Here is a 20,789-nt window from a genome sequence, read left to right as displayed (position 1 = left end):
GAACGGGGTAAATCGTAAACTTAATAATAAATAAGATGAACTTAAGGGAGCATATACAAGAGATGTTTTGAAGGTCGCGAGTACAAGAGACAATGATGAGAGGAATAAAGTAAGTTTGGAGAACTTTTTAAAAACCGCAGTGTTTTGTGGCACCCATGTAGAAAGACCCAAGGGAGAGGAGGGGGGAGTAAACAGAGGATTCAAGTTACGTTGGAGATTGATCCACTAAATAAGTAGTTTTTATAAGCAGTCAAAATATGTTCCTTTGGTTGGTGAGTGTACTTACAGAGTTTAAAGTATCCCTACAAGTGTAGTTCCTATAAATATACTAATAATCCTATTGACTTCTCAACCTACTGCCTTGAAGACTGGGCTGTTCTCCACGCACTTCCCTTTCATCACACTAACTTATCTTTATCAGTTTTCTATACCTAACAAACCTTACAGAAATGCATGGTTATTGCTTTTCTAATGTAACAGCACCATTTTGCTATCTAAATTGATACATATTATTTGTTACTTCACAGTGACATCCTGTGTCCTTTATCTCATTCATTTATGAAACGTTGGGGAAAATAAGATAAACTACATTTTTCATAAAAATAATTATATAGACAAACATTTCAGTCTGGTCAACAGATTATACATTTGTCTATAAACTTACTGGTGATCTCACACATCCTAATACCATATGGAAAAACATGGCCTATTAGCATATCATAACAGTACCTACACACATCTTAATGACAGGAAACTTGAATAATCCAAGATAGTTTTGTACCTTCAATAGCAGGTTCCATACAATTTATATTCAATTTCTGAACAAAAGACTAATATTCACCATTGTTACTACACACACACAACCAGTCCATGCAAGATTACACATTGAGACCATAACCAGTGTGGGGACAAAGGCATTCTGCACTAATAACAAGTTTTCATCATGTGTGGTCTCTATATTTCACATCAAACACATTTAGTAGATTCCTATCATAGAAATAAAATAAAAACCAAACTCTTATGTAACTGGCAGAAAAGAACCATAAATTTATTGTACAAGAACCTATCTAATATCTGAAACAAAAGCACCTCCTCATCAAGAAATTAATAATCTAGGTTATTCCCACAAAAGCATAGCATTTCTTAGGTAAGGAAAATTTTAACTCTGCCTGTGTAAATGCAACCTTAAAATGTTCATTTCTACACATCACAGTCATAAGAAGCATTTATTCATGTCTGGGTCACAAGTAGCATTGTCACTTCTTTTGGAGACAACCTTTGGAATTATGTATATGAATCTAACTAATTACAAGACTTCTAATGTGTTTATGATAGTGCTCACGAGGTTCTTAAACAATTCTAATTATCTATAAATATCCTCATAAACTTACTTAAGCAAGTAAAGTTATGAAATATATCAAGCTTGGGTAAGCAAGCAAACAGGAGCAATGGAAGGCAAGATATGTCAGAATTACAAATTATGTTAATTAATGCAATAAACTTAAGACATTCTCTTTTCATATGGTTCTTGTGCATCACTTGTCTCTTCCAGCAAACATGAGATCCCATCCAGAGATACACAAAAGTAGTTAAACCAATAAAGAGAAGATTTCACACAATCTATCTATTTCAACAAGTTTATCTCTGTATCTCCTTAAGGCTCCAGATTTTAACCTAATTATCTGAAATGCATACCTGTTATCATAAAACAACTATTAACATACTCATATACAGTTTATAGTTTGGCCTTGAGTCCTTCTTTCAGTGCCACATCATGCATATCCATTAAACTTTCCTCTAGGGCATTTCGAAAAGTGGCTGAGTCTGTCTCTGGGGAGGAGTTAAAGGCAGATAAACCAAAGAACACAGCATCTCCTCTAGGGTTATAGCAGCACCCATATCCATCTGGGACCAGGGGACCAAAACACATGAAGGCCTCACACCTGGCTGGAACCTGCAGCAGAAAGAAAAAAAGCTATATAAATTTATGTACACCTTTGTTACTTACACTAAAAGACTGATAAACATAAACAATTTTGTAATGCATGATATAATATATACATGAAAGCTGCATGATATGATCTATACATGAAAACTGTATATGGGAAAAGATAATAAATGATGAAGAATGATAAAACTATATGTGAAATATGTAGAAGTGAAAAAAGAAAAAAAAAATCAAGGTAACACTCCTCTCACACATGAAAGCCACTGCAATGACCAAGACATTTATACAGTAAATATAATGACCACTACCAAATTACTTCCTTAATGGTACAAGTCATAGTAATTCATGATATAAGAATGGCAGTGTGGCTCATTTCACTCAGCAATCTTACTATGACATACATCCAGTTTTCTTCTCTGAACTCTAACACCTAAATTGGGAAATGCTGCACCTGATCTGTGGTAAATGTTCAGTGTTAGTACCTGGCTGGTGGAGAGACGCATGTGAGAGCTGCGCAGATATCCAACGTCCATGAAGAGTTTTGGTACGTCCATCCCAGCCTCAATAGCAGCCAATTTGAGTCCAAGAAGGTGGCGGTCAACCCCCAAACCATTCACAGCCTGATGGTAGTGATGCAGATGCGAGACCTTACTGCACTTCTTGAGAATATCACCTTATTATGGTGAAACATTTTGAAATAGTATGCAAAAACTCAGAAAGGTATATACAATTGTGTAGATTTTTGGGTACAAGTCAAGAAAGCAAACTTGGTAATTTTAAAAAATTCCACTTCAAATATTCACAAAGTGATGAACATGAAAGATACTTGTCATGAACAAGAAGCTGTTTACTATTTACTATTTACAAAGTGATGAACATGAAAGATACTTGTCATGAACAAGAAGCTGTTTACTTTTTGAGATAACAGCAACAAACTAGCATTGATTGAATGACCCTCCTCATATATCAATAAAGCTGAGCAATAAATTTCCTTATGAGCAACAATTTGGAAGAATAAATATACTTATGAAACTAACATTTTTTGCATAGTTTTTATGTGCATCAATAGCACTGCGTAGTGCCTGGGCCTTTTCAGCATTGTCAAGTTCAGGGTTCAGCATGGCCTTGGCAAAAGCCACTGACTCCTCAGAGCAGGAACGTATCGTCTCAGTGCGGCCTTGGACAAACTTCCTTGTGGAGGCAGACTCATAGTGGGCACCAGGCTCCCCATGAATCCTGAACACAAAATACGTCTCTTAATTAAAGTGTGTGTGTGTGTGTGTGTGTGTGTGTGTGTGTGTGTGTGTGTGTGTGTGTGTGTGTGTGTGTGTGTGTGTGTGTGTGTGTGTGTGTGTGTGTGTGTGTAAAATTCACCTCACCTCAGACGCCTGCTGGTCACCCAGCCAGTCTTCCCCATTACGGAGCGAGCTCAGAGCTCATAGACCGATCTTCGGGTAGGACTGAGACCACATCAACACACAACACACACCAGGAAAGCGAGGCCACAACCCCTAAAGTTACATCCTGTACCTATTTACTGCTAGGTGAACAGGGGCCACACATTAAGAGGCTTGCCCATTTGTCTCGCCGCTTACCGGGACTCGAACCCAGGCCTCTCGATTGTGAGTCGAGCATGCTAACCACTACACTACGCGTGTGTGTGTGTGTGTGTGTGTGTGTGTGTGTGTGTGTGTGTGTGTGTGTGTGTGTGTGTGTGTGTGTGTGTGTGTGTGTGTAATTCACTGTTTGATCTGCTGCAGTCTCTGACGAGACAGCCAGACGTTACCCTACGGAACGAGCTCAGAGCTCATTGTTTCCGATCTTCGGATAGGCCTGAGACCAGGCACACACCACACACCGGGACAACAACGTCACAACTCTTCGATTTACATCCTGTACCTACTCACTGCTAGGTGAACGGGCTACACGTGAAAGGAGACACACCCAAATATCTCCACCCGGCCGGGGAATCGAACCCCGGTCTTCCGGCTTGTGAAGCCAGCGCTCTAACCACTGAGCTATCGGGCCGTGTATGTGTGTGTGTATTTTACCTAATTGTATTTACCTAATTGTAACATACGGGAAAAGAGCTATGCTCGTGTTGTCCCGTCTCCATATCTATTAATGTCCAGCTTTTTCTTAAAATCATGAATATTCCTTGCGTTGACCACTTCCACGTCTAAACTATTCCATGCTTCCACCCTTCTATGAGGGAAGCTATATTTTTCACATCTCTCCTATAAGTGGCCATTTTAGTTTTTTCCCATGCCCTCTCGACATTCTTTCATTCCACATACACAGATCTTCCCTATCCATTTTTCCATGCCAATCATCACTCTGTATATTGCTATCAGGTCTCCCTTTCTTCTGTTTTCCAGGGTCGGAAGTTGCATTCTTTTCAGTCTGTCTTCATAAGTCAAATCTCTTAAGTCAGGCACCATTTTGTTGCAGCCCTCTGTACTTTCTCTAGTTTCCTTATGTGTTTCTTTAAGTTCGAGCCCACTGTATTGTTGCATATTCAAGCCTCGGTCTTATCATTGCAGTAATTATTTTCTTCATCATTTCTTCATCTAAATATACGAACGCCACTCTTATGTTCCTCAATAAGTTCAATACTTCTCCAATTATTTTGTTTATATGTCTCTCTGGCGATAGGTCATTGGTAATTGTCACCCCAAGGTCTTTTTCTTCATGACTGGTTTTATGTCTTCATTTCCTATCTTGTACATACTCCTGATTCTTCTTTCACTCTTGCCAAACTCTATTTTCTTGCATTTTGTCGTGTTGAACTCCATTTGCCATGTACAGCTCCATTTCCATATTCTGTCCAAGTCTTCCTGGAGTAGTTCGCAATCTTTGTCACATCTCACTTTTCTTAACAATTTTGCATCGTCTGCAAATAGGCTCACATAACTGGACACCCCATCCACCATGTCATTTATGTAGACCGCGAACATTACTGGTGCCAACACTGATCCCTGTGGAACTCCACTCTCCACCAAGCCCCATTCTGATGGTCTGTCCTTAATTATTGTTCTCATTTCTCTTCCTACCAAAAGTCTTCCATCCATTTTAGTAAACTGCCATGCACTCCTCCTACCATTTCAAGTTTCCAGATCAGTCTCCGGTGTGGTACCTTATCAAAGGCCTTTTTTAAATCCAGATATATTCCATCAGCCCAACCATCTCTTTCCTGTATTACATCTATCACCCTCGAATAGTAACATATCAGGTTTGTCGTGCATGAACGCCCTTTTCTAAAACCAAATTGACACTCACAAAGTATGTCATTTTTCTCCAAGAAGTCTGTCCATCTATTCTTCACCACCCTCTCACACATCTTAGCTACCACACTTGTAAGTGACACTGGTCTATAGTTCAATGGGTCTCTCTTGTTACCTGATTTATAGATTGGGACAATGTTAGCTCTTTTCCAGTCTTGGGGCACTACACCTTCCCTTAATGAGGCATCAATTACTTCACAAACTTTTTCTGCCAGTTGCTCCTGCATTCTCTTAAAATCCATCCTGATACCCCATCAGGTCCCACAGCTTTTCTCACTTCTAAACTCCCCATCATATTCTTGATCTCCTCCACAGTTACTTGAAACTCCTTCATAATCCCTTTCTGTTCCATTACCAGTGGTTTGTCAAAAGCAGTCTCCTTTGTGAATACCTTCCGAAAGCATCCATTCATAGCCTCTGCCATTTCCTGGGATCTTCACTGCATACTCCATTTACTTCTAAACTTTCAATACTTTCTCTATTTTTGATGTTGTTGTTCACATGTCTGTAAAAAGCCTTGGTTGGTCTTTACATTTATCAATTATATCCTTTTCTTGTTTCTTTCTTTCTTCTCTTCTAATCAACACATATTCATTTCTTGCTCTTTTGTAACTTTCCCACTGCTTAATCCGTCTTTTCCTTCTCCACCTCTTCCATGCATCCTCTTTTCTTGTTCTAGCCTTTTCACATCTATCGTTAAACCAGTCCTGCTTTCCAACTTCTCTATGTTGTCTTATTGGTACAAATTTTTCTCACCTTCTTTGTATATTTTTATAAATTCCTTCCACTTTTCATTTGCTCCTTAGCACTCTTGAATTTCATCCAATTTGTCTCTTGAAAGAATTTCTTTAGGTTTCCAAAATCTGTCTTGGCATAATTCCATCTTCCCACTTTATATTCTTCATTTCTTCTAGATTTCTCTTCATCTATCACCTTGAACTCCAAAACTGCATGATCACTCTTTGCTAAAGGGCACTCCACCCTCATCTCCTCAATGACCATTGGCTCTGTACTAAAGACCAAGTCCAGTCTTGACGATGCTCCCTCTCCTCCAAACCTAGTATCTTCTTTGACCCACTGAGTTAACACATTTTCCATTGCCAGTGTCAATAGTGTATTTCCCATGTTGTCTCTGATCCTTCCATTGACCAGTCCTCCCAACACACCTCTTTACAATTAAAATCTCCCATCATTATAGTTCGTTCACAGCCACCCAACATTTCTTCCAGACATGTTCCTGTATCACTTATCATTTCTTCATATTCCTGTACTGACCATGCATTTGTCTTAGGTGGTACGTACACCACTATGTAGTGCCTCTTTTTCCTTCATTAGTTTCTGCTCTGATCTTTAGCACTTCTGCCTTTCCCATACCTTCTTTCACTTGATCCACCTTTATATCTTTTTAACCAGCAACATCACTCCTCCTCCCATCTTACCTACTCTATTTCTTTTCCAAACATTATATTTCCTTCTCCAACCATCATCAGGTCTTCTCCTCTCTCAGTTTTGTTTCAGTAAGACCCACAATATCTGGGTTCTTGTCCCTCAAGTAATCGTTGAGTTCTAAAATCCCGATATCACTCCATTTATGTTGGAATACATTACATTCCGCTCATATGTAAGTTTCTTTAGTCCTTTCTTGCTGTACTTTTCTGGGTTATGAACCACTTCCTCAGTCTCATATCCAAGATTCTCCAGAAAACTCTTTCTTCTCCTCTTCTGTCCTCTCTTCATTTTTTTCAAAGCCTCCTTTCTCAACTCATTTAACATTTCTCTTTCCTTTTCACCGAGATCTCTTCTCAACCAAATCTTCCTTGTTGTTTCCTGCTGGGCTAGCCTCCATGACTTCTCCACCAATTCATCTACATCCTTTTGTGACTTAAGTTTGATTCTTATTGGCCTCATACCTTCTCTTGTGAACTTTCCAATTCTATGGAAGTCCTCTATTTCTTGTACTAGGTCTTTTCCTCCTCCTGCACCACATTAATGATATTATTTATCACCTTTTTATGTTTTTCTCTCTCCATTTTACTCGGTGTCTTATCCTCCTCCACACCAAATATCACCACACATCTCTTTTTGTCTACAGTTTCCTCACCAATGTCTCATTTGACTTAATAACCTTCACCACTTTCTCAGCAATCTTCTCTTCTATGATCTGTTGATCTATAATTTCAGCAAGGCCCAAAGTTTTCTCCCAGACTCTTTGATTTCCTTTTCCAGACTTGCAACTTTGTAATTTACCTCCTTTCTTTCCACTTCCTGACTTTTTTCCATTCAGCCTGCTTCTCCATCACTTTTCCTAGAGATTCTCCACATTTTTCGCAATTCACTTTAATTAGCTTAACTTCCTCTTTCAGTGCTTCATTTTCCTTCTTCATATCGGCACACTCTTTCATTACATTGTCATAACTCGTTTCCAGGCCCCCATACTTTTCAAACAGTTTTTCAATTTTACCTTCCAACTCCAGAATTTTCTTCACATAAGCGCTCTTCTCCATTATTCCTTGAAATCCTGTGAAGTCTGATTCATCTTTCGAGTTCACGGCCGCCATGTTGCGCAGATGTAAACAAACCAGCTGATGGCTCAAACGCAGGCTACAGTTTATATTTACCTTCCTGGACATTATTTTGCTAATCAACAGTTAACATGACTATATGGAGACGGGACAAACATTACCAGCTCCTTTCCCACCTTGGTTACTCTTAGGCAATGGTAACTGTAGAATTAGAGATGATTGCTCTGGAGCTCAGCGACCACATCCGCCATCGACGATGTCCCGTGTGTGTGTGTGTGTGTGTGTGTGTGTGTGTGTGTGTGTGTGTGTGTGTGTGTGTGTGTGTGTGTGTGTGTGTGTGTGTGTGTGTGTGTGTGTGTGTGTGTGTGCAGGCTCACGCTTGCATGCTAAATGCAGGGATTTCATCATGAATATAAGGAACCTTCATTTTCTTATGATTATAATTGTTAAAATAAAAAAAGAAGGATCTTCTTTCTGATCACTTTTTTTAATAATGATCAAACTAATCTCAATAATGAGGAAACATACATGACCTATGTCCTGCTACCTTGGTAGCACAATGAACCCCCACCTGTAAAAGGCAAGCTGAATGGCCATCTGGATGAAGCTGTCAGGACTCATTTTCTGAGACTTGATAAAATTCTTACCAAAACCAGTGAACTTGAAACAAGTCATCTCCAAGTCGCCAACTAAGCTGGAATGACAAAAATAATGAGGTCTAACTTTTGAAAAATCATCTGTACAGTACATGCTCTTAAGGTATGAAAATCCTAAATACAAATAGAAGAGAAGTTTATATACACTACACAGTAGCACACATAACTACAATAACTAGGAGTAACAATATACAAAATGAGACAAGTCCACAGACATATAATGGCAATATATGTCAAAATGCTTGATTTTTTTTTTTTAAATCATTACCTTTCCAAAGCAATCTTGGCATCTTCTATTTCCTGCTTGACTTCCTGCCCCACATTGAACATGAGACGCTGTGGTCTGGTCAGCTCCACTGCTGGCGGCCGAGGGTCTGCGTGCTCAGCCCTGCAAAACGGTTGTGTTTAAGGACCAGAACAAAACATTGGACACTTTAAGCATTCGACATCAGGTTCACACCAAACTGCCAGAAAGAAAATATTGAATGAGATCTCTAGTCTGTGGGAAGTATGATATCTAGTTTTAATTTCTTAACAATCTTTCAAACTTTGATACGGACAATAATTGATTAATCCGAATATAAACTATAATGAAAGATAAACAGATCAGTAAAATAACTTTAATTAATTAATGTAATATTCCCATAAATAAAAGTAAAATTCAACATCACTACTCACTACACATACAAAGATGGTGATTCACTACAGACTTACTGTACATCATCCTTTGGTGAGTTGTTTCTGAAATAAAACAAAATAAAAAATATAAAACAAAAAAAAATAAATAAATAAAACTGGATCACAGTACAGAGAAATCAGGTAAATAAAAAGCAGAAAGGAAAGCTCAGCTAACAAAAGCTATGCAACAAATCATGTAAGTAATAAAAAGTAACACACAACTTAATATTTTCTAAGTGCTACTTTTATGATACTAGAAATTCTGCAGCACTACAAACCTCCCATCCCAGCTTCTGTAGTAGAGGGTTCATTAAGAATTATGTGAAAGTTTAGGAATTAAGAAATAGGTGAGAAATGAGACGTAGGAATTAGGGATGAAAGTGAAGCTAAGAGTTGGAAGGTAAGAACTGGAAGGTAAAAGTTAAAAGTTTTGTTCATTTGTTTCTCACTCCTCCATATAATAGCAATACTGTTGTTATACCTGAATACTACTTACATATATCAACATTGATGCATACACAAAAGGAAGACATGCAGTGCTACAATGATAATGGAAACTATGGATCATGCAACAATAAATGAATGCTGCAAAATTTTTGTAACTTTGAAATCAATGAACAGTAACTATGAAAAAAGTGCAATAGGAAAATCCATCCAAGAAGGAATGATAACATCAAAGACAAGTAAGGAATAGTTACAGTCTAGAGGCAGTGCATAGGCCACTCACATATAGTCCATGATGTGGTCCATAAGGTTGGCAATAGGAGGGCCCTCAGCAGGAGTGTGTTCGTAAGTGAGGCCCACAATGCCCTTCTTCCCAATGATGAACTAGCAGGCAATACAACCACCACAGTTCAGTAAATATAGTGTTAAATATATTTCCTTGGTCTTAAACCCATGTTCATAGTCTAAATGTTTGTGGAACAGATACATATACATTGGTATCAAAAATAATACTTCTCTGCTAAGAGACCGACTATATCAATGAAAAGCCTTCTTTAAAAACAATGTATATATGAATGCTAATATACCTTTACAGGTATAAACAATCTGTTCATCTTCCAAAACATTATATCCTACAAAAATCTCTAAAATCCACCAAAAATGTTTCTTTTCTTCAATAAAACAGCGACAAACATGATTTTCATATTCAACCAACTTTTTAATATTCTGGCTGTCCATACACTCTCATACAGTGGTACTTGTATATCTCAGTTTGTGTCACTATATTGTACATTAGCAGCATATATCATACGTTATTCATTGACCACAGGAACACTATTACAATGTGACTCACCTGGATGGTCTTGTCGTACCACCTGTTGCCAGCATAGCCCTGAGGACCATTGCCATGGACACACTCAAGGGCGGCATCTGTCATAATGTTGCTGGTTGGATTGACAACAGGCCCATCCAGAGCCACCAAAAATATACACCGCTGAATCTCTTCCAGAGAGGCTTTGTTTACCTTGTCTGTGAGAAAGGACAATATCAATTATATACTTGGGTACATGAATAAATATACAGGAGATCCTCGCAATTCGATGTCGGTCGAATCAGCATTTATTCGAATCATGAAGCAATTTTTCCCATAAGATACTTAAGAATTAGGGGGGATAGGGACCAACCTCCAGCCTAGACCCCTGAAAACATCACTATAATCTCTAGAAAACACTAACTTAGACTAAATCAGTACTATTAAAGGCTTCATTTATATCTAACTTTTTTTATTAGACACATTAGGGTGCTGTACAGTACATTTTTGGAAATAAAAACACTTGCTGCGGTCTCGCGGTACTTGTCCCCGTTCTTCCAAATTGTTAATACTGTTGATCTAGGGACACGTATTTGCGTTGCAACGACACTGTGAGTTATACCTGCCTCACACTTTCTTATAAACTCAAGCTTATCTTTGAAAGGCAGAAAATTGTGCTTCTTAGGGATGGGGCTGGAAGTGGCTTTCCGTCGTCTTGAGTCAGACGAAATAAAAATTTTAGTCCAATTAAGATCAATGGATTCTAATTAACACTTTTATAATAAAATAAATTTTCTTGTTAATTGGAATGATGCTATAATCTCAAATCAATAGAATCTTGATAATTAGATGTAAATATATTTGTGTATATATATTTTTGTCCTAGCCTAGCAGTGAAAAGTAGTTCAGTTGTTTGTTTACATTTCTCTGGCACTGCGACATTCCAAGGCTTCTCTTCCAAGGAACAACTGGCCAAGATGAGCAGCTCTGTTGTTTATAAGTGGACAAAGCTGTCTGAAGAGTATTAAAGAGCATTAAAGGCCAAAAATAACAAAAAAAAATAGCAATGGTTTGCTGGGGGTGAAGGGGCTGCCATGTTTGTTTATAGTTGACAAATGCGACAAAGGCAGAAGCGAGCTTGTGTGTGACTACCAGCGTTCACAAAAGTTGACAGTCTTCAGAAGTTTGACAGAAAAAGTTCACGGAAAAGTGTTAGTGTGACGCCACCTACAACACACAGGGTAGCATCGGTTTATACTTTCGCCTGGCAGGTTTGCAGCGAATTTGGGGTGGCGGCGTATTTGACCGGGTGGGTGGCGCACGAGATATGAATGTTGAATTGGCGAGTCAGTCGGTCAAACCTTGAGGATTGGGTATTAATTAACTGAGTTTGAATTGGCGATAATTCGAACTACGAATGGTCGAATTGCAAGGATCCCCTGTACAACAGTATTGTTTAGAACTTTAGATATAAGGAAAAATTATTGGAGTCAACATCCTTCAAGTTTTAGCATCAAAGAAGGAATGAACTTCAGTTATGCACATCTGTCATATCTTATTTATGAACTATAAGAAATATCGACACAAATATAATATTTGCATTGAGAATAAGACTAATATATTTTCCTCTGTCTCAGCCACCTCAAGGGATCCTGGACAAATTGTAATGAAAAACAATTCAGCAACCCTCTGCATTCACTTCTACTGTGATTAATGCTTTCCCTCAACTTCAACACTTCTTATCTGCTGAGAAGTCTTTGGGGAGGCGGTGGCGTAGTGGATAAGATGGTGAGTGTGGGATCAGGCAGACGTACACACGTAAGTTCGAATCCCACCACATACCGCTTTGAAGCTATGCCATTTGTCAAGTGGTTTAAAGTTACCTACATGTCACCATGATACCCAGGTTCTAGGTGGTTACACCAAAGATGCACTTGGGTGGTGATATGGGCCCTAATATGGGTACCACTATAAATAAAATTGCCTGCACCACTAATGGGTGGAACAGTGCTTCCCACATATACTCTTCAAGTATGCCTACAGGCACTATAGGCCATATAAAAAAATAAATAAATAAAAAAAATTTTTAAATAAAAAATCTAACAAATGTCAGATTCTCTAAGGTGATTGTCAGCAGATCAGAGAACATAAAGAGGGCAATGCAAAACATAATGGAAGCATTTACAGAATGCCATTTGATTCCTGACCACAATAGAACAATCAAATTGCCTACCTTTCCTGAGCATCTTGTAAGCCTTGCCCCACACATTTCTGTTCTGTGTGGTGAGGATACCAACAGGCACTGTGGGGTGAGTGGAACGCTCTACCACATTGCGTAACTGATGTACCAACTGCCGCACATTCAGTGGCTTGCCATGCTTCCATAAACATCAATCTTGAAAAACTATAAAAGAACATGAACATGTGAAGAATACTGCAGAAATCAAAGTCACTCCTTTTCTAGTAAGAAATCACATAAATTTCAAATTACAATGTAGTTTATTTTCATGCTTCCCACAAACATGAATTTTGACACAACATGTAGTATCAAAACGTAAAAATGAGTAAAAATTAAGTCAGCCAGTCCCTTGTTTTGTACAGAATTGAGTCAGTGTCACTGTTATGTCACCTGACGTGATGTGTAATAGTGACTTCAAACTCACATGGTTATTATGTGCCACCACTATGTGCTTTGGAGGGTCTGGCTCTTGTCCATAAAATCGTATTGTATCTCTCGTTACTCCAGGAATGCGACAGGTACCCAAGATCTTGAAGTACTGAGACATATCTAAAACGTCCTTTCCCATGCGGTCCACTGGAACTGTTTTCCTAAAGAAGACATAAAAATACACATCACCAATATACCTTTTCTAAAAAGTTTCAGGATAAGAAGTTGATTTATATAAAAATAAATAAATAAATAAATAAGAAATAAAAACTTAAGACAAAAAAGCACCATGAGTTTGATTCCCCTAAAGATGAGAAAGGGAACTTCTCTATGAATGTCTATATATTCCTAAAACTTCAGACAGCTTTAATAATGAGCATTTACACAATGTACTAAACTTGATCACATATTTATAACTATAAAGATGACAAGTATTTATACTATCACCACTCACTCATCAACCATAATTTTGTAGTCAAGAGTCCCTGCAATGACTTTAGCAGCATAATTAAGTTGGTCATCTAGGGTCTTGAATTCCAAAAGAGGGAACACAAGTCCAGGTGAAGACCACACCACCAGAGGTCCTCGACAGTCCAGGTATGCTGCATTGATCCACCAGTCAGCCAGCTGGGAAATGTACCACCTGTAAGTACTAGTCTCACTTCTTTAATGCTTTGGATTCTTACTGGGACTACTTTCACTATGAATGGACTATAATGTTGAAACAAGATGCAGAAACATCCAAATTATTCAATTGAATCTTGCACTATTAAGCCATAAAATTCCAAGCTCACCCAATTGTCTGTTGCCTTCTTTTTCTCCTCTAGTTTTTGTTGCAGCTTGGTACCAATTCCAGTACTATTTCCAAATTTTTTCACAATTTCTTCTGTAACCATATATTCCTCCTCTGTAACAAGTGGCTTAACTGTTCTGAAATATACATATTCCTTTTTTAAAATCACAAATTCTAGAAACATATAAATAAATGAATACATGTGCATGATATAGTAAACTTTCCATTTCAGTCTAGTATCAAACCTTTTCCTTGCATAATTCTCCTCTCTCCCCCCTCTCTCTCTCTTAACAAGTCATACATTGTGCTCCTAATCAATACAAAATATGACATGAATAAAAACACAAAATAATACTAATAATACAAGAAGGAAGACAATCCCTGTGGTGGTGACGCACTTGAGGTACTTTGTGAGTGTGTCCTGCAGGTGTGGCACCGGCAGCTGGGGAAGGGCTGGTGGGTCACCCTGGTGCAGCAACCGGGAAGGCATCGTGTGGCTGATGAAGATGCTCCCTGATCGCACCACCCTGCTGCACCTCAGCCCCTAATGTTAGGAAAGGATGGTAAAAAACCTGGCTTAATAGTTTTACATAAAAATTTTTGTAACAAAAAATCAAAAGTCCCTATCTGATTATTTTCCCAAGAATTTTCAGGAGTTCTCAACCTGGTGTTTGCAAATCCCTAGGGGTTCATAAGAAGATATTCAGGGGTAATTAGATGCCTGATCTTATAATATCCTTTACAGTACCATTGCATATTAAGTTAGTGTCAATCACTAAATTAACATTCTGTTCCATGTCAGATTACTGGGGGTTGGGTAGATAGTCTTATAATTCAGGGGAATCTTAACAAGAAAAAGGTTGAGAATCCCTGATCTAGTCTTTTAAAATAATTTCACCTGTCATTCTCAACTTGGTATCTGCCTATATTAATCTCTTAATCTCTGAACTCCCCTCGCAAACACCAAAAAATTTCTTTGTTCCACAAGAAATATGCAAGTGGTATACTTGGATATATGCATAAAGTCTAGCCCCTACAGAAAACTACAGGAAACTTTGTGTCATAATACACAATGATGTCAATCACACAACATTTAAAAACTTTTCAACATGATCTAGTTTCACGTACAGGACTATGTCTGAGGCTGGATTTGGTTTTTCATAAACCAAGAGATTATTTAATCAATAATAAAAGAAAAAAAAAGTCTCTGAAACATCAGTGACACAAATCAATATTCATAGAATGATATCTGGAATAGCTGCACTTACATCAATATTTATACCACATGGAAAGTAGCTATCTGAAATAATTAGTTGTTTCTATCTATAATTACTTCCTGATAGTTTCTCGTGTGTGTGTGTGTGTGTGTGTGTGTGTGTGTGTGTGTGTGTGTGTGTGTGTGTGTGTGTGTGTGTGTGTGTGTGTGTGTGTGTGTGTGTGTGTGTTATATTAACTATATAAATTTATTACCTACATGAATTTTGTTTTCTGGTGCTCAGAAAGTTTAATGAAAAGAAAATATTAGAAAAGTTTATGCTGTCTACTCAACAAACATGGCAATGGAAGGCATATTCTTCTCCAGTAATTTAGGCTTTGCAATCATCATCTACATTCCTTTACATTCAACATTCTTTTGACCACAAAGTGAGATCTTCCATGTTACCTACCATTCCCCCTAGCATTAGAAGCCTTCATTGACATACACACTCTTCAAGAAATGAGAAAAAATAAGCCACTTACAGTTCCTCTTCTTACACTACATAACCATTATGGACTGATGGCTGTAACAGTTCTGTAAAGATAAGAAACTGATAGTGGACTGACATTTCAACCTCTGTAAGCTGACTTGAGTCATAATCTAAATAATCTAATCTTATCTATTATACTACTTGCTCCTTAGGGATGGTCAAGAAAGATAATATTTTATTTGCTTTTTGTCCACTTGGTTCAAATTTGTCAATTGGCACACAAGAAGTAGACAATGAGAAGCATCAAATATTTTCATAATTGTGTAATGACACAAGGCAGTTATAGTCCATTCAGTTCTGACTTGCAACTGGAGCATGAAGTTACATACCTTTGCAATTTTTCATTGATTGGTCAGTGTGTCAAGTAACCTCATAAATGATTGGTCTGAAGCTCAGTGACTATATCTTCCTTAATTTCTATTTCTACTTAACAAAGGAATGATGTGTCACACAAAAATAAAGGAGACAGAAAAAACAAGAGAAGTTAAACTCTGTAGCATGGAAGAGCCAACATCTGAGCTAATTGGGAGAATTCTTTACTCACCCATGGAACAATTAGACAAAATTATACAACTCAGTGTCCAACGAGACATGTTATTAGAGACAATGGTTATAAAGCAGCTTAAGATGCACTTGCAGGCTAGGAATGAATGAACTACATCACAATTTGATGGGACCCAAAAGCAAAACCACTGCCAAGTTACATTTAAGATGTTATAGCATTTGGCTTAAGTTATAAAACCAAAATTACTCCTAAGCTACATTCAAGAGGTTACAACATGCAAGATTAAGTAAGATCAAAACCACTCCTAAGCTATATGCAAGAGCTTATGACGTTAGGATGAGTTCATAAAAGCTTTTCATTAATGCAAGGCAGTTGACATGACACTGGAAATATTGGGGAAAGTAATACTATTTGCAGGGATTACAGAAATAATCTTAGCCTTCTGATTTCCATAGACCGACTATTTATTTCACAGCTAAATACTACTGTGGTTCAAAAGCTGTAGTGTCCACTCTCACCTCATGCTCAGTATCTGACACTGCTGTGATCTAATTATCTAATACAGTGGAGACTTAATACTCAACGCGTCTAAATAGTTGAACGCAAAAGTTTGACATAATACTCGAAAAAATACCTATTAGTCAAACATCTGTCCACATGGCTGTAAACAAAGGGTCTCTCCCTTCCCGCCGCCCCACGCGCCCCACCAGTCCACTGCAGCTGGTTGATCCTTCGCTGTCGTAAGAATAACATTGCCCTGCGCTTTCTCTCCGGAGTTTTTTCTTTTGCATTTAGAAGCTTACAATGGCACCGAAGAGGCTTGTTAGTGGTGAGAATAAGCTTACAAGAAAGAATGTAGTGATGACCATCGAAAGGAAAAAGGAGATTATTGATAAATACGAGAAAAGAGGAAGAATAACCGATCTTGCAGCTGAGTACTGTATGGCTAAATCTATAGTAGTGACAATACTGAAGAAGACAGAGCTCATTAAAAGAGCTGATGTGGCGATTGGTGTGAAAAGGCAATTTAAGCGACCTGCAGCAATGGAAGAAATGGAAAAATTGTTGATTGGATAAACCATTCTTTGTCAGAGAGCATAATTTGTGCAAAAGCTAGGCTGCTGCATCGTGATCTTATTTCTGATACTACATCTGACTCCAATGATGATTTTAAAGCAAGTAAAGGGTGGTTTGTGAATTTCAAGAAAAGAACTGGAATTCACTCTGTTGTGAGGTACGGCAAGGGCGCAAGTGCTAACAAAGTGGCCGCTGAGTAATTTGTGCCTGAATTTAAGAAATTTGTGGATAAGGAGCACTTAAGTCCACAACAGATCTTTAATTATGATGAAAGTGCCCTGTTTTGGAAAAAAAAACTACCAAACATGATCTATATAACAAAGGAAGAGAAATATTTGCCAGGACACAAGCTCATCAAAGACAGGCTAACCCTGCTTCTGTGCATCAGTGCTACTGGCAACTACAAAATTAAACCACTGTTTTTTTCTAAACTTGGGTTTGGCAATGGCTGGAACAAATTACCTAATTTATAGGTATCAATAGTCGAACTTTTTAATACTCGAACGGCCATTTGGAACTAATTAAGTTCGAGTATTGAGTCTTCACTGTACCTGATCTCACCCCCAGCCTTGTAAGCCATGAGAGAGAGGACTTTTCTATGTAAGGAAATCTGGTCGAGGGCAACAAAAATTATCAAACGAAAATGCCCACTTAGATGCCAGTTCTTGAGCAGGTCAAAGAGATAGACAAAATAATGGAATAAATGTTTTGAAACCTCCCTCTTAAATGAGTTCAGGCCATAGAAAGATGGAAATGCAGAAGCAGGAGGAGCTATATCTCTGTACAGTATTTCATATCTAATATATTCCAGTCTTTTACTGCATGTAATCTTCTACTGTGGATTTTGAGGACTGCATTTAATCCAACTATCAACTTGTTCAAAATAGTTTTTTTTATTTTGTTATTTACACAGTAAATGAATCACCACTGAAATAAACAGACTCAATGTAAACCTAATATAATATAACCTAACATAACCCTCAAATAAGAACACTGACACTATGAATGAGACCAAAAAGACAGTGGGGAGGTAAGAAGTGCTCTTCTTGTGGTGATCCCACCTCTATAACCTGTCACCCATCTATACCCAGACTGGTGTGCCAATTGTACCTAGCCTTGACTGTGGCTATTGATGGAGCAGTTACTACACTCTCTGGAAGTGCATTCCAAGGGTCAATAACCCTAAGGGCAAACCATTTCCCGTTAATCGTGGTGCGCCAATGGTCAGGTTTGCTCAGCTTCTTGGAGTGGCCTCTGAGATGTGTTCAACTGGAAGAACTTTGTGTGGAGGATATCCTCATAGCCTTGTAAGATCTTGAAGGGCTCTATCATATCTCCTCTCACTTTCCTCTCCTCCAGTGACAGTAGACCATGGGAGTGACAGCATGAGTCATAGGAATGTTGGCAAAGGTCTCATAACACTTTTGTTACCCTTCCCTGTACTCTCTCTAGGTCCAGGATGTCTTGTGGCAAGTAAAGGAAACATGACTGGGCTCCATAGTCTACAATGGGCCAGACCAGAGATAAGTAAAGTAGTAACACAATTTGTCCTTGGTGAACACACTAAATATCCTCTTGATAATGCCCAGTCTGCTGTTTACCTTGGCTGTTATCACTGTTACATGGGCTGAGGACTTGAGGTCATAGGAAACAATTATGCCAAGGTCCTTTTCTTGTGTTGACTTGTCTAGTCTATTGCCATTCACCTGATAGTCTGTTTGCTGGTAGCTGTCACCTATGATCATGGTTTTGCACTTATATAGTTGTGATAAACATCAGCAACCACTTACTGTTCCACTTTTCTAGGCATTCCAGGTTACATTGGAGGGCCTCTGAATCCTCTTCAGACTCCAGGATTCTGTAAATCTTTGTATCATCCACAAACAAACTAGGTAGACTCTAGGTCATTAACTAAGTCATTGATGTACACCAGGAAAAAAAACCAGTCCAACTGAATCCTGTGGCACTCCACTTAACAATGACAGCCAGTCTGAGCATTCCTTCCCAATCCATATCCTGTGACACCTGTCTGCAAGAAATCTCCCAATCCAATCCAGAATGTTTCCTTCCACTTCTAAGGTGCTCAGTTTGACTTGTAATCTCTCCTGGGGAACTCTATCAAAGACTTTCTCACAGTTAAGGTAATTTACATCCACACAGTGCCCATAATCCACAGTATTGACCAAGTCATGTAATGTTATTTCAATATCATCCTTATTTGTATACTTCACCATACAATCCCACTTTCCCACTGGGAAAACTAAAAAAAAAAAAAAGTAGAAATGTATGAAGCTGTAGTTATCAGAGAGAGAGAGAGAGAGAGAGAGAGAGAGAGAGAGAGAGAGAGAGAGAGAGAGAGAGAGAGAGACGTAATAGTCAATGATATGAACACCTAATATAACCGGTAATCTAATCATTCCCTACAAATAAACCCTCTAAAACAGACGCTGTCCTTCTGGAAACAGATTGAGTTCATGACACCAATTTTTACCTTAACAAAATGTACGGTGAGTCTGCAATATCTCACATCCACTGAATAAAGGCATACCTGGCGGAGGATGAAAGCCGCGGAGAGTGCCATGTCAGCGTGATGAGTGCCTGCAGGACCTCAGAGAATCAGTGGCTCGGTGACGGCCAGCTGAGCGCCACCCAACAAACCCCGGATGGCTCTGTGAGTGTTCGGCGACACGGGCAAGTTCGGCGCTAAACTTGCTGAAATGTGAATAGAATTATGTACACTTCCTAGTTGTCAATTGTTAACAAGTCTTTATGTTACAACAAGGATAAGAACTTTCAACATAATGGTCTCTCCCGATTAACATGAGAGACAATATTTAGTTTAGTCTACCCTTTACATGCTTGTTTTCTATGTACAGTACATGCTTTACAGCACAACAGAGGACAATATTATTTCGTTTCCCTTTCAGTACTGTGATTTGCAATAATTAACAGCAATTTAAGCATTGTAAGGTGTATTTTTTACAGTATTTACAAGGCGGAATGGCATACAAGATAATACATTTTAAAAGATAGCTAAGAATGAGTTTTTAGTTTTTTTTTTTCTTATTTTTTGTGACAGAGTGATAGCATTCTAGCTTCACTGGTAGGAGAAAAAAAATTAAAGGTTCTAGTTGAAGTAACAAAGATATTTTAATAGTGTTTTATGGTTATAATTATCATACAGAACCACATTTATGCATCATGGAGAGGACAAACACTTTTTAACCCCTTCAGTACTGGGACACATTTATACCTTGAGATCTGTATACGATTAGAATTTTTTTTTTTTTTTAAAATTGAGAAGAGTCTATGGAGATCAGATGATTAATGGCCACAGTTTTCACTATATTAACCCCCACATAAATATCTGAAGCTGTCATTTTTTTTTTTTTAAATCAACAAGCAGTAACTAGAATGAACATGGAAACGCGTCATATTGGTACTCAAGGGGATGATGGAAGTTTCAAGTCTCTCATAATATTACCTTAAAACCATTCATATGAAGGGAAATAATCATGTACTTCTAAGTTAAAATATAGTTCTGTAGTTGCTAAGTAGTAGTAGTAGTAGTAGTAGTAGTAAGTAGAGATAGATAGTAATAAAAAAAGGTGGAAGATAGGATAAGATGGCTAAAAGTACACAGGTGTGTGTGTGT

At 38.1% G+C, this 20,789-nt stretch overlaps 1 protein-coding gene across 1 annotated transcript; it reads right to left on the bottom strand.

Annotated features, from left to right (window-relative positions):
- Positions 1-588: 588 nt before the first annotated feature.
- On the bottom strand, positions 589-19,837 carry LOC123507072 (carnitine O-acetyltransferase-like). Its single transcript, XM_045259617.1, is given in 15 exon segments — positions 589-1,954; positions 2,431-2,568; positions 2,986-3,184; positions 8,326-8,448; positions 8,679-8,798; positions 9,125-9,151; positions 9,816-9,916; positions 10,386-10,561; positions 12,577-12,723; positions 12,726-12,747; positions 13,007-13,172; positions 13,466-13,638; positions 13,806-13,941; positions 14,203-14,348; positions 19,683-19,837. Coding segments are annotated over 15 exon segments (1,926 nt in total). The 5' UTR covers positions 19,716-19,837; the 3' UTR covers positions 589-1,735.
- Between the last annotated feature and the right edge of the window lie 952 nt (positions 19,838-20,789).

The sequence above is a fragment of the Portunus trituberculatus genome, chromosome 21 (genome assembly GCF_017591435.1).
Source record: "Portunus trituberculatus isolate SZX2019 chromosome 21, ASM1759143v1, whole genome shotgun sequence".
Classification (NCBI taxonomy): Eukaryota; Metazoa; Arthropoda; class Malacostraca; order Decapoda; family Portunidae; genus Portunus; species Portunus trituberculatus.
Note: the sequence above shows the minus strand (reverse complement) of the source record. Positions and strands in the feature narration are given on the sequence as shown.